The 25000-nt window shown below is 48.8% G+C and overlaps 1 protein-coding gene across 8 annotated transcripts in view; it reads left to right on the plus strand.

Moving 5' to 3' along the window:
- LOC125465332 (dynamin-1) overlaps positions 1–25000 on the plus strand; it is a 284914-nt gene that overhangs the window by 97439 nt on the left and 162475 nt on the right. For all 8 annotated transcript variants that reach the window (XM_059638372.1, XM_059638371.1, XM_059638370.1 and 5 more), the window contains exons 3-9: positions 11545–11694; positions 12756–12959; positions 17566–17664; positions 18951–19111; positions 20167–20309; positions 22070–22205; positions 23786–23853. In XM_059638372.1, coding sequence (XP_059494355.1) covers positions 11545–11694; positions 12756–12959; positions 17566–17664; positions 18951–19111; positions 20167–20309; positions 22070–22205; positions 23786–23853 — 961 coding nt within the window. The remainder of the gene's footprint in view (positions 1–11544; positions 11695–12755; positions 12960–17565; positions 17665–18950; positions 19112–20166; positions 20310–22069; positions 22206–23785; positions 23854–25000) is intronic.

Genomic DNA, 25000 nt, shown 5'->3' on the forward strand with positions numbered 1-25000 from the left:
CAGGTCTTTAAAATTACTCCGCTGTTTGGGATTATGTTCGTAAGTACAAGCTTTTATAAGTTGGATGTTCATAAAGTGAGGACCCCTGTGTATTTCCGTAAGTTTGCACGTCGAACATTAACCTTTCTCCTTTTTGAATCTGAGAACCAATAGTTGAAAGTTTTTGAGCAGATGTGCAGCCCGGGTTGTGAATGAGGTTGTAGACATGCTCGCTGGGCCGCTGCGTTGAGTTGCAAATGTCTCATCACCCTGCGAGGTACCGTCGTCAGTGCACCTCCGGTGAAGCGTTCTCTTAAGATCAGCCGCATAAACGGAAATTACTGGAGAAACTCAGCAGGCCCGGCAGCATCTTTGGAGAGAGAAAGCAGAGTTAACGTTTTGGGTCCGGTGACCCTGGTTCAGGACTATCAGTACTGAGGGAAAGAGAGAGAAAGGAGGAGTAAGCCGATGGGTGCAGACAGAACCAGAGAGAGAGGTGGCCAGTTAGACAAACAAAGGAATGAGTAATGGTGAGCCAGGAAGGGTCATTACCTGTTAAGGTGGACCATTTAGTAGTTACCAATAGGTTGACTGTTGTAGCTGTCCATGTGATGGTAAGGCTTGGTGTGTGGGGGTTGGAGTATTCAGGCCCTAAAATTATTGAATTCGGTATTGACTGCGAAAGACTGTGGGGTCCCCAAGCGGAAAATGAGATGCTGTTCATCCGGCTTGCACCAAGTCTCACGAGAGCACTGTGGGCTGCCCATTCAGAAACATTGGCCAGGAAGCATGGCGATGTGCTGAGGCGGAGGCAACAGGAAGCTTAGGATGATTTTTACAGACAGAATGTAGATGTTCTGCAAAGCGGTCTCTCAGTCTGCCTCCCTGTCCTTTTCCCGCCCCCACACCACATGTCATGACAAGAGCTGCTTCCAGCACAGCCAGCCTATTTTTGCCCCTCAGTAACCGTCCTGGGCTGAGGCTCGTCTGCTTCGACTGCTTTTCGTTTCACTTCCTGCTCCTTTCCTTCCATCTTGTTCTAAGCTTGGGTTGCATCAGAAGCAATGAGGGATCCCAGTACAGGCTCGAGTGAGCACAGTGTGGGCCGTGCACAGGTTGAGTAGGCCCAGCGTCGACACAAGTTAGCCCAGCGTGATCTTGAGTGGGCTCAGCGCGGTCTCTAGTGAGCCCACTGCAGATTTGACTGAGCCCAGTGCAGATTTGACTGGGCCCAGTGCAGATTTGACTGAGCCCAGTGCAGATTTGAGTGGGCCCAGTGCAGATTTGACTGAGCCCAGTGCAGATGTGAGTGGGCCCAGTGCAGATGTGAGTGGGCCCAGTGCAGATGTGAGTGGGCCCAGTGCAGATGTGAGTGGGCCCAGTGCAGATTTGACTGAGCCCAGTGCAGATTTGAGTGGGCCCAGTGAAGATTTGAGTGGGCCCAGTGCAGATGTGAGTGGGCCCAGTGCAGATGTGAGTGGGCCCAGTGCAGATTTGACTGAGCCCAGTGCAGATTTGAGTGATGCCAGTGCAGATTTGAGTGATCCCAGTGCAGATTTGAGTGGGCCCAGTGAAGATTTGAGTGGGCCCAGTGCAGATTTGAGTGATCCCAGTGCAGATTTGAGTGGGCCCAGTGCAGATTTGAGTGGGCCCAGTGCAGATTTGACTGAGCCCAGTGCAGATTTGAGTGATCCCAGTGAAGATTTGAGTGGGCCCTGTGCAGATTTGATTGGGCCCAGTGCAGATTTGATTGGGCCCAGTGCAGATTTGACTGAACCGAGTGCAGATTTGAGTGGGCCCAGTGACGATATGAGTGGGCCCAGTGCAGATTTGGATGGGCTCAGCACGATCTTGAGTGAGCCCAGTGCAGATTTGAGTGAGCCCAGTGCAGATTTGAGTGGGCCCTGTGCAGATTTTGATGGGCCCAGTGCAGGTTTGAGTGAGCCCAGAGCAGATTTGGATGGGCTCAGCACGATCTTGTGAGCCCAGTGCAGATTTGAGTGGGCCCTGTGCAGATTTGATTGGGCCCAGTGCAGATTTGGATGGGCTCAGCACGATCCTGAGTCAGCCCAGTGCAGATTTGACTGATCCCAGTGCAGATTTGAGTGGGCCCAGTGCAGATTTGAGTGATCCCAGTGAAGATTTGACTGATCCCAGTGCAGATTTGAGTGGGCCCAGTGCAGATTTGAGTGATCCCAGTGCAGATTTGAGTGATCCCAGTGCAGATTTGATTGGGCCCAGTGCAGATTTGACTGAACCGAGTGCAGATTTGAGTGGGCCCAGTGAAGATTTGAGTGGGCCCAGTGCAGATTTGGATGGGCTCAGCACGATCTTGAGTGAGCCCAGTGCAGATTTGAGTGGGCTCAGTGCAGATTTGGATGGGCCCAGTGCAGATTTGAATGGGCTCAGCACGATCTTGTGAGCCCAGTGCAGATTTGACTGAGCCCAGTGCAGATTTGACTGATCCCAGTGCAGATTTGACTGATCCCAGTGCAGATTTGAGTGGGCCCAGTGCAGATTTGAGTGATCCCAGTGAAGATTTGACTGAGCCCAGTGCAGATTTGAGTGGGCCCAGTGCAGATTTGAGTGATCCCAGTGAAGATTTGACTGAGCCCAGTGCAGATTTGAGTGGGCCCAGTGCAGATTTGAGTGAGCCCTGTGGAGATTTGACTGAGCCCAGTGCAGATTTGAGTGGGCCCAGTGCAGATTTGAGTGGGCCCAGTGCAGATTTGATTGGGCCCAGTACAGATTTGAGTGGGCCCAGTGCAGATTTGAGTGGGCCCAGTACAGATTTGAGTGGGCCCAGTGCAGATTTGAGTGGGCCCAGTGAAAATTTGAGTGAGCCCAGTGCAGATTTGAGTGGGCCCAGTGAAAATTTGAGTGAGCCCAGTGCAGATTTGAGTGGGCCCAGTGCAGATTTGAGTGGGCCCAGTGCAGATTTGAATGGGCCCAGTGCAGATGTGAGTGGGCCCAGTGAAGATTTGACTGAGCCCAGTGTAGATTTGAGTGGGCCCAGTGCAGATTTGAATGGGCCCAGTGCAGATGTGAGTGGGCCCAGTGAAGATTTGACTGATCCCAGTGCAGATTTGAGTGGGCCCAGTGCAGATTTGACGGAGCCCAGTGCAGATTTGAGTGGGCCCAGTACAGATTTGAGTGGGCCCAGTGCAGATTTGAGTGGGCCCAGTGAAAATTTGAGTGAGCCCAGTGCAGATTTGAGTGGGCCCAGTGAAAATTTGAGTGAGCCCAGTGCAGATTTGAATGGGCCCAGTGCAGATTTGAGTGGGCCCAGTACAGATTTGAGTGGGCCCAGTGCAGATGTGAGTGGGCCCAGTGAAGATTTGACTGAGCCCAGTGTAGATTTGAGTGGGCCCAGTGCAGATTTGAATGGGCCCAGTGCAGATGTGAGTGGGCCCAGTGAAGATTTGACTGATCCCAGTGCAGATTTGAGTGGGCCCAGTGCAGATTTGAATGGGCCCAGTGCAGATGTGAGTGGGCCCAGTGAAGATTTGACTGAGCCCAGTGTAGATTTGAGTGGGCCCAGTGCAGATTTGAGTGGGCCCAGTGTAGATTTGAGTGGGCCCAGTGAAAATTTGAGTGAGCCCAGTGCAGATTTGGATGGGCTCAGCACGATCTTGTGAGCCCAGTGCAGATTTGAGTGGGCCCAGTGCAGATTTGAGTGGGCCCAGTGCAGATTTGAGTGGGCTCAGCACGATCTTGAGTGGGCCCATTGCAGATTTGAGTGGGCCCAGCACGATCTTGAATGGGCCCTGCACGGTCTCTAGCGGGCTCAGTGCAGATTTGAGTGGGCCCAGTGCAGATTTGAGTGGGCCCAGTGCAGATTTGACTGAGCCCAGTGCAGATTTGGTTTGGCTCAACACGGTCTCTTGTGGGCCCATTGCAGATTTGGATGGGCCCAGCATGATCCTAAGTGGGCCCAGCATGGTCTCTAGTGGGCCCAGTGAAGATTTGAGTGGGCCCAGTGCAGATTTGAGTCGGCCCAGTGCAGATTTGAGTGATCCCAGTGAAGATTTGACTGAGCCCAGTGCAGATTTGAGTGGGCCCAGTGCAGATTTGAGTGATCCCAGTGAAGATTTGACTGGGCCCAGTGCAGATTTGGATGGGCTCAGCACGATCTTGAGTGAGCCCAGTGCAGATTTGAGTGAGCCCTGTGGAGATTTGACTGAGCCCAGTGCAGATTTGAGTGGGCCCAGTGCAGATTTGAGTGGGCCCAGTGCAGATTTGACGGAGCCCAGTGCAGATTTGATTGGGCCCAGTGCAGATTTGAGTGGGCCCAGTGCAGATTTGAGTGGGCCCAGTACAGATTTGAGTGGGCCCAGTGCAGATTTGAGTGGGCCCAGTGAAAATTTGAGTGAGCCCAGTGCAGATTTGAGTGGGCCCAGTGAAAATTTGAGTGAGCCCAGTGCAGATTTGAGTGGGCCCAGTGCAGATTTGAGTGGGCCCAGTGCAGATTTGAGTGGGCCCAGTGCAGATTTGAATGGGCCCAGTGCAGATGTGAGTGGGCCCAGTGAAGATTTGACTGAGCCCAGTGTAGATTTGAGTGGGCCCAGTGCAGATTTGAATGGGCCCAGTGCAGATGTGAGTGGGCCCAGTGAAGATTTGACTGATCCCAGTGCAGATTTGAGTGGGCCCAGTGCAGATTTGAATGGGCCCAGTGCAGATGTGAGTGGGCCCAGTGAAGATTTGACTGAGCCCAGTGTAGATTTGAGTGGGCCCAGTGCAGATTTGAGTGGGCCCAGTGTAGATTTGAGTGGGCCCAGTGAAAATTTGAGTGAGCCCAGTGCAGCTTTGGATGGGCTCAGCACGATCTTGTGAGCCCAGTGCAGATTTGAGTGGGCCCAGTGCAGATTTGAGTGGGCCCAGTGCAGATTTGAGTGGGCTCAGCACGATCTTGAGTGGGCCCATTGCAGATTTGAGTGGGCCCAGCATGATCCTGAATGGGCCCTGCACGGTCTCTAGCGGGCCCAGTGCAGATTTGAGTGGGCCCAGTGCAGATTTGAGTGGGCCCAGTGCAGATTTGACTGAGCCCAGTGCAGATTTGGTTTGGCTCAACACGGTCTCTTGTGGGCCCATTGCAGATTTGGATGGGCCCAGCATGATCCTAAGTGGGCCCAGCATGGTCTCTAGTGGGCCCAGTGAAGATTTGAGTGGGCCCAGTGCAGATTTGAGTGGGCCCAGTGCAGATTTGAGTGATCCCAGTGAAGATTTGACTGAGCCCAGTGCAGATTTGAGTGGGCCCAGTGCAGATTTGAGTGATCCCAGTGAAGATTTGACTGGGCCCAGTGCAGATTTGGATAGGCTCAGCACGATCTTGAGTGAGCCCAGTGCAGATTTGAGTGAGCCCTGTGGAGATTTGACTGAGCCCAGTGCAGATTTGAGTGGGCCCAGTGCAGATTTGAGTGGGCCCAGTGCAGATTTGACGGAGCCCAGTGCAGATTTGATTGGGCCCAGTACAGATTTGAGTGGGCCCAGTGCAGATTTGAGTGGGCCCAGTACAGATTTGAGTGGGCCCAGTGCAGATTTGAGTGGGCCCAGTGAAAATTTGAGTGAGCCCAGTGCAGATTTGAGTGGGCCCAGTGAAAATTTGAGTGAGCCCAGTGCAGATTTGAGTGGGCCCAGTGCAGATTTGAGTGGGCCCAGTGCAGATTTGAATGGGCCCAGTGCAGATGTGAGTGGGCCCAGTGAAGATTTGACTGAGCCCAGTGTAGATTTGAGTGGGCCCAGTGCAGATTTGAATGGGCCCAGTGCAGATGTGAGTGGGCCCAGTGAAGATTTGACTGATCCCAGTGCAGATTTGAGTGGGCCCAGTGCAGATTTGAATGGGCCCAGTGCAGATGTGAGTGGGCCCAGTGAAGATTTGACTGAGCCCAGTGTAGATTTGAGTGGGCCCAGTGCAGATTTGAGTGGGCCCAGTGTAGATTTGAGTGGGCCCAGTGCAGATTTGAGTGGGCCCAGTGCAGATTTGAGTGGGCTCAGCACGATCTTGAGTGGGCCCATTGCAGATTTGAGTGGGCCCAGCATGATCCTGAATGGGCCCTGCACGGTCTCTAGCGGGCCCAGTGCAGATTTGAGTGGGCCCAGTGCAGATTTGAGTGGGCCCAGTGCAGATTTGACTGAGCCCAGTGCAGATTTGGTTTGGCTCAACACGGTCTCTTGTGGGCCCATTGCAGATTTGGATGGGCCCAGCATGATCCTAAGTGGGCCCAGCATGGTCTCTAGTGGGCCCAGTGAAGATTTGAGTGGGCCCAGTGCAGATTTGAGTGGGCCCAGTGCAGATTTGAGTGATCCCAGTGAAGATTTGACTGAGCCCAGTGCAGATTTGAGTGGGCCCAGTGCAGATTTGAGTGATCCCAGTGAAGATTTGACTGGGCCCAGTGCAGATTTGGATGGGCTCAGCACGATCTTGAGTGAGCCCAGTGCAGATTTGAGTTAGCCCTGTGGAGATTTGACTGAGCCCAGTGCAGATTTGAGTGGGCCCAGTGCAGATTTGAGTGGGCCCAGTGCAGATTTGGTTTGGCTCAACACGGTCTCTTGTGGGCCCATTGCAGATTTGGATGGGCCCAGCATGATCCTAAGTGGGCCCAGCATGGTCTCTAGTGGGCCCAGTGAAGATTTGAGTGGGCCCAGTGCAGATTTGAGTGTGCCCTGTGCAGATTTGAGTGGGCCCAGTGCAGATTTGACGGAGCCCAGTGCAGATTTGAGTGGGCCCAGTGCAGATTTGAGTGGGCCCAGTGCAGACTTGAGTGGGGCCAGTGCAGATTTGAGTGGGCCCAGTGCAGATTTGATTGGGCCCAGTGCAGATTTGACTGAGCCCAGTGCAGCTTTGAGTGGGCCCAGTGCAGATTTGACTGAGCCCAGTGCAGATTTGAATGAGCCCAGTGCAGATTTGAGTGGGGCCAGTACAGATTTGGTTGGGCTCAGCACGGTCTCTCGTGGGCCCGTTGCAGATTTGGGTGGGCCCAGCGTGATCCTGAGTGGGCCCAGCATGGTCTCTAATGAGCCCAGTGCAGATTTGGATGGGCCTAGCACTGACCCGAGGAATCCCAGTGCAAATTCAAGTGGGCCTATAACAGATTTGAGTGGGCTCTCTGCATTTTCTCCAGTCTCTGTCATAACAACATAGGAAGAGGACTAGGCCATTCAGCCCCTCAAGCCTGTTAGAACAATCAATGTGATGATTGCTGACCTGTGGCCCAACTCCATTTTCCTGCCTTGGGCCCATATTCCTTGCTCAATAAAAATGTGTCTATCTCAGATTTAAATTTAACAAATGAATTAGCATTGATTGCTGTTTCTGAAAGAGTTTCAAACCTCCTGTACACTTTGTGGGTAGTAATGCTTTCTAACATCCCTCCTGAATGGCCTGGCCCTAATTCTGAGACAATGTCCCCTCGTTCTCGGACCTTAGGCCGGTGGAAACAGTTTGTTTTCCCTGTCTTTCCTTGTTGATATCCCGAAGAAATCAATTTGATCACCGCTTAACCTTCAAATTCTAGAAGATAAATGACTAATTTGTCTCATCTCTCTTCATGAACAACCCCTGAAGTCCAGATATCATCTTTGGAAAGCTGTGTTGAACTCCTTCCAAAGTCAATATGTCCTCCCTCCGAGGTAGTGCCCAGATCTGCGCCTAGGTGAGGTCTAGCTAGGATTTTGTACAACCGCAATAAAATGTCTATATCCTTATACTGTAGCCCTTTAGATATGAAGGCCAGCATTCCAGTAGCCTTCTTGACAATTTTCTGCACCTGCTCATGGCATTTTAAAGACCTAAGCACCTGAGCTCCCAAATCCCACAGGACGTCCACAGCATTTAACTTTGTCCCTGCTATAAAATGCCCTGATCTATCCTCCTTCAGTCCGACATTGATAACCTCACACTTGTATATATACCGGCTTTTCTCAGGTACTGATGGTTTGGCAGAAGGGTTACTGGGCCCGAGATGTTAACTCTGTTCCTGCCTCCTCGGATGTGACCAGTTCTGCTGAGTTTCTCCAGCAAGTTTTTTTTTGTTTCAGATCTTCAGCACCTGCTGTAAGATTTAAGATTTAGCCACATTGCTCACACATAGACCAAACTGGGAGAGATCAGCAGATTTCCTTCCCTTAGGAGATGAGAGTGAATGAGATGATTCCTTATTACAACAATCAGATAATTCCCTGGCCCTGTTACCGAGACTAGCTTTCTATTCCACATTTACTTAATGAACTACATTTAAATTCTCCCCGCTGCCAAGGAGAGATTTAAGTCGTTTTCTCTGGATTTCCAGTCCAGTCTCCATCCTTCCATTTGTATCCCTCACGATGACTGGAATTTTCCATTCCTACAATCTCCAAACCACGGGTTTTTCCACCCATCCACGTTAATGTACAGGAAAGCAGAATACACAGAGCAGCGACGTGGAACACTCAAATCGATAACTCATCAGTGACTGAGCTGTGAGTCAGTGATGAACGGAAGCCAAAACCAGGGTTGAAATCTGGGATAAATTCCAGGAATTGGATGCACACAGAACGCTGCCCTTGGGGCACTGTTGCATCATTTACCATTGTGTTGCTTCCCCCCCCCCCCCCCAAGTAAAGACCCTCTCTGGTCATTTCCTCGCTTTTTATTAATCTGTGGCATCTAAAATGCCTGAATGCTGTTTCCCGAGCAACACCCACCATCCTTGCAGAGCCAGATCCATTCTCATTGCATATCTTTGTACCTGACCCTGGAGCTGAGCCTTTCTAACTCTTGGGTTCAATCTGGCGACTACCACCAAATGGTGTGAAACTTGTAGTCCTGAATTTCGTGGCGCTGGGTTTTCAGTGGTCGTTCCAGCAAAGATCCCCTCTCTCCCGCCCAACCTTTCTCCCCCTCTTTCTCCTTCCTTTTCTGCCTTTCCCCTTTACTGCCCCTTCTGTTGCCCTTCCACCTTTTCTCCTCTTGCTCCTCCCCCTTCACCTTCCCCCTCTCCCATTTTCACCCTCCTCACCTCTTTACCCCTACGCCGTCTTTTCCTTCTCGCTTCCTTTCACCCTCACCCCCTACACCCTCGCACCCCACCTCCTCTCCTCCTCCCCACCCCCCATACTGTTCCTCCCCTTCCCCCATTCCCCATCCTTTCCTCAGCAATGGCTGACTGGTGAACATTGGTGTTTGAATGTTTAGGGAGGGCTAGTAAAGGCACCTCTGTGTGGAGACCCCCTCCCCTCACTCTCTTCTCCCTTGGCAGGCCACCTTACACTGGGTGTTGAGGGGAGGGGGTGCACCTATTGGCTGCCCGCTGTCCTTAATGAGCACGCTCCCTAGGGGCAGTGGGGTTAATCGTCTATCCCTTGGAAAATTATATGCATGTACAATCCCAACATGATGTGGTGTTGGATTGGGAAGATCTCCTGACCCCAATCCATCTGTACCTACGTTACAGCCCAAACCCACACTTGTCTATATCCACATTGTAGAATTTGCCCTGTGGATATCGGCAGTTTTGCACTGCTGGTCTCTGCCAGTGTTAATGGTCCACTGACGGTCCCTCGCAGTCTAATTCATCTCAACCTTCTAGCATTTCCATCTTTTTCTTTCTCCCTCACGTGCTGTTTAGATTGCACTTATACATGTCAACGCAGTCTGCATTAATGTTACCATGTGAGAACAAATGCAGCTTCTAAACCCGGGATACTGAACCTGTTCCTGAATTTCCATTCAGATTCACCAGTGAGCATTTAATGTTCAAAACTGAGGCAAAACACAGCAGATACTGGAAATGTGAAATAAAATCAAAGAACGCTGGAGAGACTCAGCAGCCCTGTGGAGAGACGAGGCAGAGTTAACGTTTTCAGTCTAATAGTGTTCTTCTTCAAAAGGGCTTATGAATTTATGTCCCTGAATTGTCCCTCAGGGGGAAGCATTTTCTCTGCCATCCACCCCTTCATAATCTTAAAGGACTTGTGTTGGGTCTTCCCCACCTCATCTCTCTCTTGAACAGAAAGGACGCCCGGTTTCTGCGTTCGTTGTAGAACAAGCCCAGGTCCAGCTAATTGAGCTAACCAACCCCCTTTATAGTTAACACCCCCAGCACACAAACTGTTAATAGCTAGTCAGCGAGGTACAGTGGAGTGGTGGTAATGTCACTGGGTATGCAATGCCGAGTAGAATAATGTTTAAAATAAATGCGATGTTGGGAGGTGGAAGTCATGGCTGGGGGTACCTGTAATCTGTTGCCTGTTCTGAATTAGGATTGAACTGAGTAGCTTGCAAAGCCGTTACAGAGCTAACCACATTGCTGTAGGTCTGGAGTTGTGTATGGGCCAGACCTGGTAGGGATGGTAGATTTCCTTCCCTAAGGGACAGGAATGAATGGATGAATGAATTGGGCTTTTAATGACGATCGCTGGTCGTTCTCACAGTCGCCAGCTTTCAGTTACAGATTTACCGGTTGTATGTAAGTTCTCCCAGCTGAAGCCAAGGCATTGCATACCCAGTGACATTACCACCACCCCACTGTGCCTCGCTGTCTAGCTGTGAACAGTTTGTGTGTGTGGGTGTTAACTATTGAGGGGTTGGCCAGCTCAATTAGCTGGACCTGGATTTGTGATGCCAATAGTGCAGGTTTAATTCCTGCACCAGCTGAGCTTACCGTGAAGGGCTCCCCTCCTCAACCTCTCCCATCCCAAATCTCTGCCACTTATCCATCTCTAATGAGACAGCAGCCCTATGGGACCCACAGTCTACAAGATTCAAAAGGCCAACTTTTGAACAGACAGTGCCAAGTGATACCCTTATTGGGTGGTGAGTATTGCTGGCCACACAGTACTAGCAGTGTTGCAGCTGTCTTTCGAATCATGGCTTCAGATGGACATTTGACCAGGCGGCCTTTAAATGGGATTCCTGCTGGAGAGTGTGCAGAATACGTGTACCTCTATTAGTGGTTCATTGCTTAGCACCACTGCTCACAGATGCTGGGCACTCAGGCTTGATTCCGGCTTCAGGTGACTGTCTGTGTGGAGTTTGCACATTTGTGTCTGCGTGGGTTTCCTCCGGGTGCTCTGGTTTCCTCCCACAGTCCAGAGATGTGCAGGTGAGGTGGATTAGCCAATGCAAGCACAGCGTAGGGGGTTGATTCTGGGTGAGATACTCTTCAGAAAGTTGGTGCAGACTCTTTGGGTTGAATAGCCTCTTTTTGTGCTGTTGGGGTTGTATTTTTTTGCAATTTTTGATTAAATAATACCTTGAATGTAATAGAAAAAAATGTGCTTTAATGCTGACGCAAGACCTCTCTCCACTCTTCCCCTGCCAACTCTTTATCTGACCATCCACAGGTTGTAGATAGCAGGCACTCATTGCCCATTCTTGGGGGGAGGGGCAGTGCAGAAGGTTGTGGATGCTGGGAGGGGGTTGGTCGGTCAGTATTTCCAGGGGGTAGGGGGATGGTGTAGAAAGTCAAAAGGGGAAAGTCACAGTGGAACAGAAATGGAAACATGGGATTTCCTGTCTAGATTTGTTCTGCTTCTCTGTTTTTGCAGCCAGCTCAGACACTCCTGATTTCTTTTTGATTTCTGCAGAATACGCGGAGTTCCTACATTGCAAAGGGAAGAAGTTCACAGACTTTGATGAAGTTCGGAAGGAGATTGAGGAGGAAACGGACCGGGTGACGGGCAGCAACAAGGGGATCTCATCGATTCCAATCAACCTGAGGGTCTACTCCCCAAACGGTGGGGATTGGAGGGGCAGCTCTCGTGTTGTACAATGCAGTCAGGACTGGCAAGGGTTGACTAACTTCGCGAGATAAGCTCCACCCTTTAGAATGTAAAGGAGCCCACCAGCTCTCTTAATGTCGAAAAATAGAAGATAGGAGCAGGAGAAGGCCATTCAGCCCATCAAACCTGCTTTGTCATTCAGAATGATCATGGCTGATCATCAAGCTCAATACCCTAATCCTGCCCTCCCCCCATATCCCTTTGTCCCTTTAGCCACAGGAACTATATTTGTCTCCTTCCTGAAAACACTTAACATTTTGGCCTCAACTATGTTCTCTGGAAGTGCATTCCATGGGCTCACCACCCTCGTTCTTTGTATTAAGGTTGTGCAACTGAAGTCGTAATGTGGACCTACTCTTAAACTGAGACTGGTTTCTTGAAAGAGGCCGTGGTGTATCTCAGCTATAATATAACTCACTATGAAGTAATATGCATTCAACCTGTTAACCTCCTTTCCTGACACGCTAACAGTAACCTGGACTATTATTGATGCAAAGGATTAGATAGCGAACCGATCCAAGATACCCCAGACCATGCCCAACATTGGAAGGGTGTAAATGCCAGAACGTTTGGGCTTTGAATTAACAATTGAACCTCCTGAAATCTGTAATAAACTCCTCAAAATACAGCCCCTCAAGGACAGAATGCAAGTAATCAGACATGGCGTTCAACCTAATTGACACAATCTTGTGCAATGTTTCAATACCTTTCACTTTCTTAATTTAGCTCCCTTCCTAACCTTTGTAGTTGATCCACTCACCACCCTCCCCCTTCTTGCCCAACAGGCCGTTCTTATAAATTGTTCCTTTACTTAGAAACACGAGTGATTTTGATGGCGGCTTAAAAAAAAGCACAATAGTTTAAAAGTAAAGTTTATCATGCTCCATGTTTTGCTGAAACATAGTGTGTTCCATTCCTGTCAAGTTTTAATTAATTGCAGTTGAATTTTCTCCTCATTCTAATCGTCAAGACAACAGAAAGGTGTGAATGACCTGCATTGTCTGCTCTGTCCTCAGTTCTTAACCTGACCTTGATTGACCTCCCGGGAATGACTAAGGTTGCAGTCGGTGACCAGCCCCCGGATATTGAGTTCCAGATCCGAGACATGCTGCTGCAGTTTGTCACCAAGGAGAACTGTCTGATCTTAGCCGTGTCCCCTGCCAACTCAGACCTGGCCAACTCAGACGCCCTGAAGATCGCCAAAGAGGTTGATCCCCAAGGTACGGTGCTGTCTCTTGCTGGACAGAAGTTATTTTGGCAAAGTTTATTGTCAGTACGATGCCCAGACCAAAGGTGGAAACTGGAAACTGTCACCGCTTCCCCATCACCAGCATCCATAAGAACTGGACACAGTTCTCACACTTTGGTAGAAAGTCCACAGCCTCTGCTCCTGCTTTGGGGTTTGATTCTCAGCAGGTTTTGGCCTGTTTATTCCTTTAGACATTGGTGCAACCTGTGATCGCTGGGCCTGTAATCCTGACTTCAGTGACAGCCAAGTTGCTAAATTTTTGAGCTTACTCTGAGTTTCTGGGATGGGAACGTTGTCTGTGATCACGTCCAGTCCGTGTTTCTTATTTTACCAGAATGATACTGCGACTCTGAGGGAAAAACTACGGGAGCTTGCACAAGAGATAACAAGGTGTAGAACTGGATGAACACAGCAGGCCAAGCAGCATCAGAGGAGCAGGAATGCTGATATTTCGGGCCTAGACCCTTCTTCAGGAATCTGAATTTCTGAAGAAGGGTCTAGGCCTGAAACATCAGCCTTCCTGCTCCTCTGATGCTGCTTGGCCTGCTGTGTTCGTACAGCTCTACACCTTGTTATCTCAGATTCTCCAGCATCTGCAGTTCCTACTATCTCAGGAGATTACACAAACCAGGATATTGGGATGGTTTGTCATATGAGGAGTTGTTGAGCACTCTGGGCCTGTACTTGATGGAGTTTAGAAGGATGAGGGAAGATCTGAATGAAAATTACATTGGACATGGATAGAGTGGATGTGGAGAAGATGTTTCCATGAGTAGGAGAGACTAGGACCCGAGGGCTCAGCCTCAGAGTGAAAGGACAACTCTTTAACTGAGATGAGGAGGAATTTCTTCATCCAGAGGGTGGTGAAAATCTGGAAGTCATTGCCGCAGAGGGCTGTGGAGGATAAGTCATGGAGTGTATTTAAGGCAAAGATAGATAGGTTCTTGATTCTTGGTAGTGGGGAGGTGATGGCCTAATGGTATTATCGCTGGACTGTTAATCCAGAGACCCAGATAACATTCTGGGGAATGGGGTTCAAATCACGCCATGGCAGATGGTGGAATTTGAATTCAATGAATATCTAGAATTAGGAATCTAATGATGACTGTGAATCCATTGCTGATTGTTGGGGAAAACCCATCTGATTCACTAAAGTCCTTTAGGGAAGGAAATTGCCAAGCTTACCTGGTCCAGCCTACATGCGACTCCAGACCCACAGCAATGTGGCTGACTCTTAACTACCCTCTGGGCAATTAGGGATGGGCAATAAATGCTGCCTGGCCAGCGACGCCATCATCCTGTGAATGAATCAAGAGTAAAGATTACTAAGAGGGGTCAAGGGTTAAGGGGAGAAGGAAGGAGAATGGGATTGGGAAACATATCAGCCATGATCGAATAGTGGAACAGACCTGATGGTCTGAATGGCCTAATTCTGCTCCTGTATCTTGCGATCTTGTGATTTGATCAAATTTTACAAGATGCCAAAAAAAACCCCAAAAAATTAAGGGGACAGATGTGTTTTTTGTGTAGAGATAGTAAGAACTGCTGATGTTGGAGTCAGAGATAACACAGTGTGGAGCTGAAGGAACACAGCAGGCCGGGCAGCACCAGAGGAGCAGGAAAGTTGACGTTTCGGTTCGGGACCCTTCTTCAAAAAATTTTTCATGGGATGTATGCCTCACTGGCAGGGTCAGCATTTGTTGTCCATCCCTAATTGCTTTTTGGACTGTGTGACTTGCTGAGCCACTTGAGAGGGCAGTTAGGAGTCAACCACATTGCTATGGGTCTGGAATCATGTGTAATCCAGACCAGGTAAGGATGGCAGTTTCCTTCCTAAAGGGAATTAGTGAACCAGATGGGATTTTAGAGCAATCAATGATGGCTCCATGGCACCGTTACTAAGACCAACATTGTGTTTCAGATTTATGAATCAAATTCGGATTCCAACTTTTGCTGAAATGGGAGTCGAGCACATACTCCCCCAAACCTTTAGCCTGGGCTTACGGATTACTCGTCAAGTGACACACCATCGCACCCTGATTTACGTTTACTTATTCTTCAGGTGTATTTTACTAAATCACCTCCAGACTATTGGTGTTGCAGGAACCACACTGACGCACAGAATGACCAGTTCACTGAAATAACCGGCCTCGGGGCTGGCAGTTGAAGTTAAGTAGAATATTGGAAGAGCAATACCCAACAGTTTGACACTGAGAAGGTGAAATGTAGCTTGGAGTGTGGCTTGGAACTGACAATCATTTTCTTGTTGTTGGGTTCAGTTGGTGTCATAAGCTGTCAGGTGGGCACATCTACTGTTTCAAGATAAGGCTAATACTTCCTCATTTTGAGTCTGAACTGTTACGGAGCTTTTGCATAGTGTAGTGTTAATTAGTACCAAATTGTGGCTCATTTGTTTTTTGCTTTAGGTTGATACATGTAATCAAACTGGTAACAAATTAGGTAGGAACGTCTGAAGGGAATGAACATATCGGAATAATTTGCTTTGAAGCAGGTGCAACTTTGCGTATGCTCTACTTGGTGGTAAAGATCCCCAAATGTGGCCCTGGGTCTGTTCAACTGAGGAGACAAAGAATAGGTCTTTAAATTCTCTTCCAATAGTGCCTGACCCTTGCCTTGGACAAGTGTCTGCAGATATTTGTATCCTTCCAAGAGCACTTTTTAAAAATTCATTCCCAGGATGAGGGCGTGGCTGGCTAGGTGGCACTTATTGACCATCCCTAATTGTCCATATGTTGGTTAAGAGTCAACCACATCGCTATGGGTCACATGTAGGCTAGACCAGGTAGGGATGACAGATTCCTTCTCTCAAGGACATCAGTGAATCAGATAGGTTTGTCCAAAAATTGACAGTAGATTCATGGTCATCATTTAAACTATTAACTCCAGATTCTTTATTGAATTCAGATTTCACCATCTGCTTAGGCAGGATTCAACCCCAGGTCTCCAGATTAATAGCCCAGTGATAATACCTCTAGGCCATCTACTCCTCCTCCACATTTTATGTAGGGGTCTTAACTGTGAGGTCATTTTAATCATGGAGGAACATCACTTCTGATCTCTGCTGGGAGCTAGGCCCACTCTTTCCATGTCAGGTTGCTAAGTATGGAGGTAAAAGAATTTGTTAACTTTCTCTTTCCTGAAAGCAGCAAGGCCTGTAATTGTTTCAGAGATAGTAGGAGCTGCAGATGCTGGAGAATTTGAGATAACACAGTGTAGAGCTGGATGAACACAGCAGGCCAAGCAACATCGGAGAAGCTGGAAGGCTTTCCTGCTCCTATGATGCTGTGTTCATCCAGCTCTACACCAGGTTATCTCAAGGCCTGTAATTGAATTACTTCTAGTCTGACTATATAGCAATTTACTAGAGTGATCTTGGGGCGTATATACTCCTGAGCAAGGAGATCTGGGTTCAAGTCCCAACTGCTCCACTGGTGTCTAATAACATCCCTGCACAATTGATTAGAAAATAAATATTTACAACAGTTTTGCAAAGCAAAATAAAATGGATTGAGTTCATATAGAGATTAACTTCATTATACCTACATAGATGTGGTAACCTTTGCTTCACATGAGATGATGTCAAATGGATCCAGTGATGCTTTTCAGCAGATTGGAGTCCACTTCTGCCATTTAAATTGTTGGATTGTTTTTGTAAGGCATCCTTTGTCACCTGCTCTCCCAATCTACAAAATAGACCTCAGACCTTCCCAGACCCTTCTCCAGGTGTTGTTCTATCACCTGGCCACCAGGAGGTGTCTCACCTCCATGGGGCCCAGCCCTGCCCCTAAGGGGTCCAGTCCCATCAAGAGCCCAGTCCTGTCTCACTGAGGCCCAGCCCTGTCTCCAAGGCGCCCAGTCCCGTCTCTGTGAGGCCCAGTCCTGTCTCCAAGGTGCCCAGTCTTATCTGTCTGAGGCCCAGTCTTGTCCCTCTGAGGCCCAGTCCTGTCTCTCTGGGGCCCAGTCCTGTCTCTCTGGGGCCCAGTCCTGGCTCTCTGAGGCCCAGTCCTGTCCCTCTGAGGCCCAGTCTTGCCTCTGTGAGGCCCAGTCCTGTCCCTCTGAGGCCCAGTCTTGCCTCTGTGAGGCCCAGTCTGGTCCCTCTGAGGCCCAGTCCTGCCTCTCTGAGGCCCAGTCTTGTCCCTCTGAGGCCCAGTCCTGTCTCCAAGGTGCCCAATCTTGTCTGTCTGAGGCCCAGTCTTGTCCCTCTGAGGCCCAGTCCTGTCTCTCTGAGGCCCTGTCCTGTCTCTCTGGGGCCCAGTCCTGTCTCTGTGAGGCCCAGTCTTGTCCCTCTGAGGCCCAGCCCTGTCCCTCTGAGGCCCAGTGCTGTCTCTGTGAGGCCCAGTCTTGTCCCTCTGAGGCCCAGTCCTGTCTCTCTGGGGCCCAGTCCTGTCTCTCTGAGGCCCAGTGATGTCCCTGAGGCCCAGGCCTGTCTCTCTGAGGCCCAGTCCTGTCTCCAGGGCGCCCAGCCGTGTCCCTGTGAGGCCCAGTCCTGCCTTTAAGGGGCCTAGTCTCCTCCAGATACACATTTTGATCAAAACATGTCTTTTGCTCTGTTCCAGGCCTGCGTACAATTGGGGTCATCACTAAACTGGATCTGATGGATGAAGGGACGGATGCCCGTGACATCTTGGAAAACAAACTGTTACCCCTCAGACGAGGTAAATGCTGAAGGAGTATAAGTGATAATGGGAACTAAATCCTCTCTAACCCTCTCTGATGAAGGGTCTAGGCCCGAAACGTCAGCTTTTGTGCTCCTGCTTGGCCTGCTGTGTTCATCTAGCTCCACACTTTGTTATCGTTGAAGGAGTATATTCTGTTTTCAGTTTCTTCCAGCATTTGCGTTGTGATTTGAATACTTACAGAAACAAAAATAAATGTTTCCACAGCTGTTGCTTGAGTAGTGTCACAGCTGGTGTTTGAGTATTCCTTTAAGAGATACAGACTGTTAGTACACCTTTAGGAGCCACGCTATGATATCAGCCTTGTAACATAACAAGCGACCTGAAGATAGAAAAGTCTCCGATTCCATCTTAACTTGGCCCACTTGAAGCATAACATGCTGAAGAATTCATATCGGCCTCTGTCACTGAGCAGCCTAATTCTAGCCCAGACTCTGCGGGCTGAATCTTCCTACATTTTAGCTAAGCATCTGTTTTGGGGTGTCTGATGGAGGTTTTCCCTTTGTGAGGGACTTTCGTCACTGCGATCACCTCTGTCGTGATGCATCCAGTCTCCATGGTGCTCATTGGTGGTGTTGCTGACCAATGCTGGTACTTTGGGCTATTCTCAGCATGGACGCCATATTTAAAATGCTGCCAGCCAGAAACTAGCCATGGCTGTGTTGCTCCAGCACAGCATGGAAGCAGATGGCCGAGGGCGGGAGACTGAGAGCCCGGTTTCTGGAGAACCTGGGAGATGGGCTGGTGGAGAGGAGAGACCACCCTCTCCCGGGATATGCCCCAGGAGACCCAGCCATCTGATGCTGCCAATCGTTTCGGAGGTTCCCTCACCCCGCCCTGAGCACCCCGGGGCAGGATGGTCAGAAGGTCATTGACTCAAGCATCCAAGCCAACACAAAAGTGAGTGGGCACCAGCAAAATGCCCTGTGTATGTCCCCCACTCAGCAGGACCCGGTAGGACAGTTGGATGGAAGGTGCCCGCAAGTTCCAAGCCGCAGCAGCAAAGTTCTAACTTTGTGAATTACAAGCCCACGATCGGAGGTGATTTACTGGTGAGTCTTTGCTGATGCTGACCTCCGTAGGCAGAGACGGTCACTGCCCAGGTTGCTTGGTGCAAGATGTTGGGGAATATTGGGCACCTGTGTGGTTTAGGGCTTACAAACCTTGGACTCTCTGAGTCAAGGATGAACTCAGTTAAAGGGAGAATGTGTGTGTGGTCATAACTTTGACCCTTGGCTTATCTTCATTTTTCTTTCTCTTTAAAGGCTACATTGGTGTGGTGAACAGAAGTCAGAAGGACATTGATGGCAGAAAGGACATTCAAGCAGCCTTGGCAGCTGAGAGGAAATTCTTTCTTTCGCACCCTGCCTATCGCCACATGGCAGACCGGATGGGGACCCCTTATCTCCAGAAGGTGCTGAACCAGGTAATGCCAACATCTCGTCAAAGCACCAGATCGCTGGCTGCTACATCCTCTTGGCAACGCATTAGCCAACCCCTGCAGGATTCCCCTAGAGTTTCCAGGTATGGGTTAAAGGTCAAAGGTTGTGGGTACTAATTTGGGCAAGACCACCAGGAAAAGTAATAGACAACTGTTTTATTTTTCTCCGTGAACCGCGCTATGTACTGAAAAGTAACATACATGTTTGGGTGGCGGGAGTGGTGTTGCTAGGGCCCAAGATGGGAGGTATGTCTGGGCCCAGTTACTAGGGTCTTGGACGGGGTTTCTCTGTACTTGCATTGTGAGTGGAGTGGGGAGGGGCCTGGTTCAGGGGGCTCACAATTTCTGACCCTCGACCCTTGGATGGGAATATCAGTTTGACTGACGTGAGATACAATGTCTCGGGTCTAACTTTTTTCACCAAGTGAATAAAGTACCATTAAACCTCTATGGATAAAATGGGGACCTCTCTCTGTCACACCTTGGGATGTGGAGCAGGTCATGTGATAAACCGTAAAGGATCACAGAACCACAGATGGCCACACCAGGGAGTGCCAAGCCTAATTTTGGACAATGTCGGGCAGGACTTCCTGCCCCACCCCATGGGGCTATCAATAACAGGTGTGGAGATTTGTGCAAGAGGCAGGATTAGCGGCCAAGGGCATCCATGACTCCAGGTGACCGGTTGGAGGGAGCTAACAACCTATTCTGTTTGAAGCAAGGTGGAATTTTCCCATCGTCCTCTGGGTCCTGAGGCTGTGGGGACTAGGCCGGCCGCGTGGAGGTGCCCTGTTGTCAATGAACCCAGAGGGCCCAGCTCTCCAGGCAAGCTTGGAGGACCTTCCCAGGCAAACTGTCCACCGGCAGAGACAGGAGGCGTTTCTCCTCCCCGCGACAGGGATAGTAGGGCAAAAGAAAATAACCTACCCTTTGTGGTCAGCCTGGACTGGCAGAGGCTTTATCGCAAACATAGGCCTGTTCTTAACATTGGTTGAGTTCCTTACCTCTGTGTTGCCACTGTCTCTCTCTCTTTTTCAAAGCAATTGACAAACCATATCAGGGACACATTGCCCGCTCTCCGTAACAAGCTACAAAGCCAGCTGCTCTCCATTGAGAAAGAGGTGGAAGAATACAAGAACTTCAGACCTGATGACCCATCCAGGAAAACCAAAGCCTTGCTGCAGTAAGTACTACTGTTGATGGTGTTTCTCTGCCAACACGAGAGTGTCACCAAAGAAGTACCTTTCTTTCGATTTTATCTTTCTTTCTTTAAAAATCGCACCTTCATGTTTGCCTCCTTACTTGCTGGGTTGAGGAGATTTGTTTCTTATTACTTGTGAATTCATGGGATTTAGTTGTTGATAGCCAGGCCGCAGTTTATTTTCCCCAGTCCTTGGTTGCATTGCGAAGATTGTAGTGTGAGGCAGGGCCTGGGCTGAGGGGGTATATCAGAGCCCCGTAAGCAGGGTCTGAGGTTCGAGGGGGGCAGACAGTCCTAGGAAGGGAGGCAGGGCCTGGGAGCAACACCATGGTCCTTGATTTCTGTCCCAGGAAGACCAGCAACAGTAATTTGTATGAAAGTCAGTTGAAGTGTGCAAGTGAACCTCATTGGCTATAGTTCTGGCAGAACTCAGGGTTTCATTCAACAAAGCAGTGAAAGTCAAAATTTATACAGTTTCTAGAGCAGAGGAATACTTACAGCCAGATTAAAGGTCACTGTACAGCTAGAAATTACACAATGAATGGCAGGACCCTAGATATGCAGAGGGATCTGGGTGTGCAGGTCCACAGATCACTGAAGGTGGCGGTGCAGGTAGTTAAGGATGTAAAACAGGCCTGTGGCATGCTTGCCTTCATTGGAAGGGGCGTTCAGTATAAGGATGGGTAAGTTAAGCTGCAGCTTTATGGAACTTTAGTTAGGCCACACTTGGGATATTGTATACGGTTCTGGTCACCACACCACCAGCTGGATGTGGATGCTTTAGAGAGGGTACAGGAAAGGTTTACCAGGACGATGCCTGGTACGGGGGTTTTAGCTATGATGAAAGGTTTGATGGACTGGGTTTGTTTGCACTGGACACAGGAGGTTGAGGGGCGACCTGATAGAAGTTATAAGATTGTGAATGGCATAGATAAAGTGGAAAGTATGAGGGTTTTCCCCAGGGCGGAGGGGTCCATTACTAGGGGGACATGGGTTGAAGATGCAGGGGGAGAAGTTTAAAAGAGATATGCGAGGCGAGTTTTTCACACAAAGGATGGTGAGTACCTGATACATGCTGCTAGAGGAGATGGTAGAAGCTGACACAATAACAGCATTTCAAGAAATACCGGAACCAATACAGGAACAAGAAGAGATATGGATCCTGTAAGTGAAGACAGTTTTAGTATGGAAGGGCAAAATGTGTCAGCGCAGGCTTGGAGGGCTGAAGGGCCTGTTCCTGTGCTGTATTGTGCTTTGTTCTTTATCAAGCTGGATCATATTGAAATTTAAGGGGTGTCGCAACCTATTTATTTAGGGACTGCTGACTGTGAGCCTAACTGCTCACACTGCACTATCAAACCTTGGACACAGGAACGGTAGAATTTTTTTTAGGGAAATTCAATAGTTACAGCAGGTCCAAAAGACAATATTTCCAAGCCTCGTACTCAAACAGCACCACCAATTGGCATAAGTCTAGAGAAATTATTCTCTCTGAGAAATGAACACCGAGTAGCCATATCTTAAACATTAGTGCAAAACCAATTTGAATTGGAGACTGGGAAATCCTTTTGTACAAAGGTTATTAGAAATCTTTCCTGAAACACATTGCCAGTTTTGTGTAAAGTAATGGTGCCAAGGGATGTGGAGCTAAAGCAGGATTGATGTAATTGATTGACAACACAGGCTGGAAAGGTCTCTGTATTGTTGTAACAGTTAAAAATATAGTCTTTATTTTCTGGCAGGATGGTTCAACAATTTTCTGTTGATTTTGAGAAACGAATCGAAGGCTCGGGGGATCAGATCGACACCTATGAGTTGTCAGGAGGGGCCAGAATAAACCGCATTTTCCACGAGAGGTTCCCCTTTGAACTGGTCAAGGTAACTGCAGGCCTGGCACCTCCATTGAGATGCAGTGGTTTAACATTAACTCTAACTGAATCCTTGGTGACCTCATGAGTTACTGACATAAACAACAGCTCTGAAACCCTGTGAGTGAGAGTTAGTTTCGGAGAAGCAAAATCATTGCCACGCTCATGTTGAAGCCCCCAAAATGCAGTTAAACAAACAGGGGTCCATCGGCTAAAGTGATAGAGTGTGAGCCATCGCAACGGACTGTTCAAATAAAGACCATACTCATGGGTCATTGACTCAGCAGCAGGCAAAAGCTGGATGAGTCATTTTGTTTTTGCTTGTTGGTCTATTTTTGTTATTGTGTGCGTTGCCTGCAGTGCTGTTAGTCTCATCAAACAGAACTCTTCACTCTTATCAAGTGAGATTACTCTCAAAACCTGCCTTCCAGTGCATTATATCCACAGCCTGGGCTGTAATTAACCCAGTGGTGAGAGAACAGACCACTAATGGACCAGTCATCTCTATGTTACTTTCAAGCCATCAGATGATATTTAGTTTGTGCCAGTTTCATCTTGTTCCATCCTGTAACCTGCCCTTAATTTGGGCTAACAAGGTGTGGAGCTGGACGAACGCAGGAGGCCAAGCAGTGCCAGAGGAGCAGGAAAGTTGGCGTTTCGGGTCTGGACCCTTCTTTGGAAATTTGTTGTTCAGGCCATTTTCAAGAGAAATGCCGGGGAGCATGCCCCTGGATTCACCTGCAGAAGGTTTTGTCGCAGTGCTTACTCCACGAGTGATTTAAATGAAGAAATCGATCTGATTCCATGCGATAAAAAGTCATAGATCATTTTGTTCCCCCTTTCTTCACTGACGCTGTTGACTATCTGTCGCCCCAGCTTTCCATCCTCCCTCCCTTCACCGTGTTCCAGGAGCCTCCATGTATCCTGCTTTTGACCAGATTAAACCAGGATAACAGTTGATGGTCCCTCTTTAACACACTCCAACACAGGACAAAGCTGCAAAGCAAACTCAATGGACACATAATGTATTCCAGCCTCTGCAGTGCCCACTGGTCAGGGAATTATCTCTGTTTTATCGGTTACTCAAAATAGAATGAACAATCAGTGCAGTTTAAAGCAGATGAAGTCATTTGGCCCTTTAAAAGAGCGCTGTAAAATCCCAAAGGAAGCTCACCAAATCGAACTGAAATTTGATTTTGTGGAGTGATAATGCGTCCCAGCCCCTGCAGTGCCCACTTGTTGTCCTGGTGTTCCAGGTACTTGCTAAACAATATCCTTCACCCTGTCACAGTGTAACTAGCATTCTGTTAATAAACGAAAACGGAAATTGCTGGAAAAGCTCAGCAGGCCTGGCAGCGTCTGTGGCGAGACATCAGAATTAATGTTTCGGGTCGAGTAACCCTTTCTCAGAACTTACATTAATAACCACAGAGACTAGATGTTGAGAGAAATGTATTGATGTAACACTGTTCTGCATACTGAGGTGGAGGGGCAGGAGAGTTTAAGTACGGGTTTTAATCTTAAAATTCTTGTTTGGAGATTTGCTGGCATCACTAGGAGTATCCTCAATGTTATTTTCTTTTGTGACAGATGGAGTTCGATGAGAAGGAACTGCGACGAGAGATTAGCTACGCCATCAAGAATATTCATGGAATCAGGCACGTACCCATTACAGCTTGTGTAATCCATTTACTTTCCCCTGTATCCAGTGACTATAGACAATTACCAGGGTATTTCCGAATTGCCTGTCTCCCTCCCTATCCAACATGATATCTCTGTCTCCAGCCACTGCCCCCATCCTCTTGCCTCCCAATGGCAACATCTCTTCCAGTCTGGTTTCTGGATGAGGTTGAGAGGACAATCGAGAACCAGTGTGCACCTTCCTTCTTGGCCGGGTTACAGAGCACAGGCTGAACCCCTCCTGGTCAAGAGACAGCTCCATTTTGGATGGAGAGGAACCCTGGAGGGAGCTGGGGGGTGAGGGGGGGGGGGTGCATGGTGACTGTCCCACCAATTCTTTTTGCTCCATCAGCCCTTCCTTTGAAGGAGAGAGCATTTCCTATCAAGGGGAAGACTGAGGAAATCATTAGCGAATGGTGGAGATGACTCAGGACCCATCCAATGCGCTCTCTCCCCCTCACGTTGGTGGACTCCTTCCCCATTTTGCCATTGAATCGAACCCTCCCTGGGATTTTTTTTAACTTAAATTCAAGTTGTCTCATTGCGTTGAAAGGGTCTGACACACTTCACAACTCAATTTCAGCTCTGGTTTGTGGGGTACAGATTTGAATGTTCAATTTTCACATCATGCGGGGTCCATTAAAAAAAGTCTAAAGGCCTTTATCATGTTGGAGAATGTCCTGGCTAAGGGAATCTCCTGTAGAGGCCTGTGGCTGAGGTGGGCTGGAATGGTCAACATCCACTCGACTGGCTCTCATTTGAAGCAAAGTACAACAAACAGATGGAATTTTAATGCCCCTGGTGGGGTTGGTGCCTGAGGTAGAGGAGGGTTGAGAAGCAAGGCTGGTGAATTCATTGTATGGCATGTGTAGAGTAAAGGGTTAATACTGGGTGATCGCTAGGAGAGTGATGTCAGAGAGGTAATAGATCACGTGAAACTGGTGAGTGTACTGTCAGGCCATTGGATGGAATTTGTCCCAATTTGACCTCATTCTATCCTGTAACCTGCTCATGATTTGGGCTGTGTTTCCAGTCAGTTCACAGGGAAACTTGTTGGGCCAGATGACACAAAAGAGACAAACAGGGGTCTATGTAGATGTGGTTATTAGAACGTGAATAAACAGG

Source organism: Stegostoma tigrinum, chromosome 29 (assembly GCF_030684315.1).
Source record: "Stegostoma tigrinum isolate sSteTig4 chromosome 29, sSteTig4.hap1, whole genome shotgun sequence".
Classification (NCBI taxonomy): domain Eukaryota; kingdom Metazoa; phylum Chordata; class Chondrichthyes; order Orectolobiformes; family Stegostomatidae; genus Stegostoma; species Stegostoma tigrinum.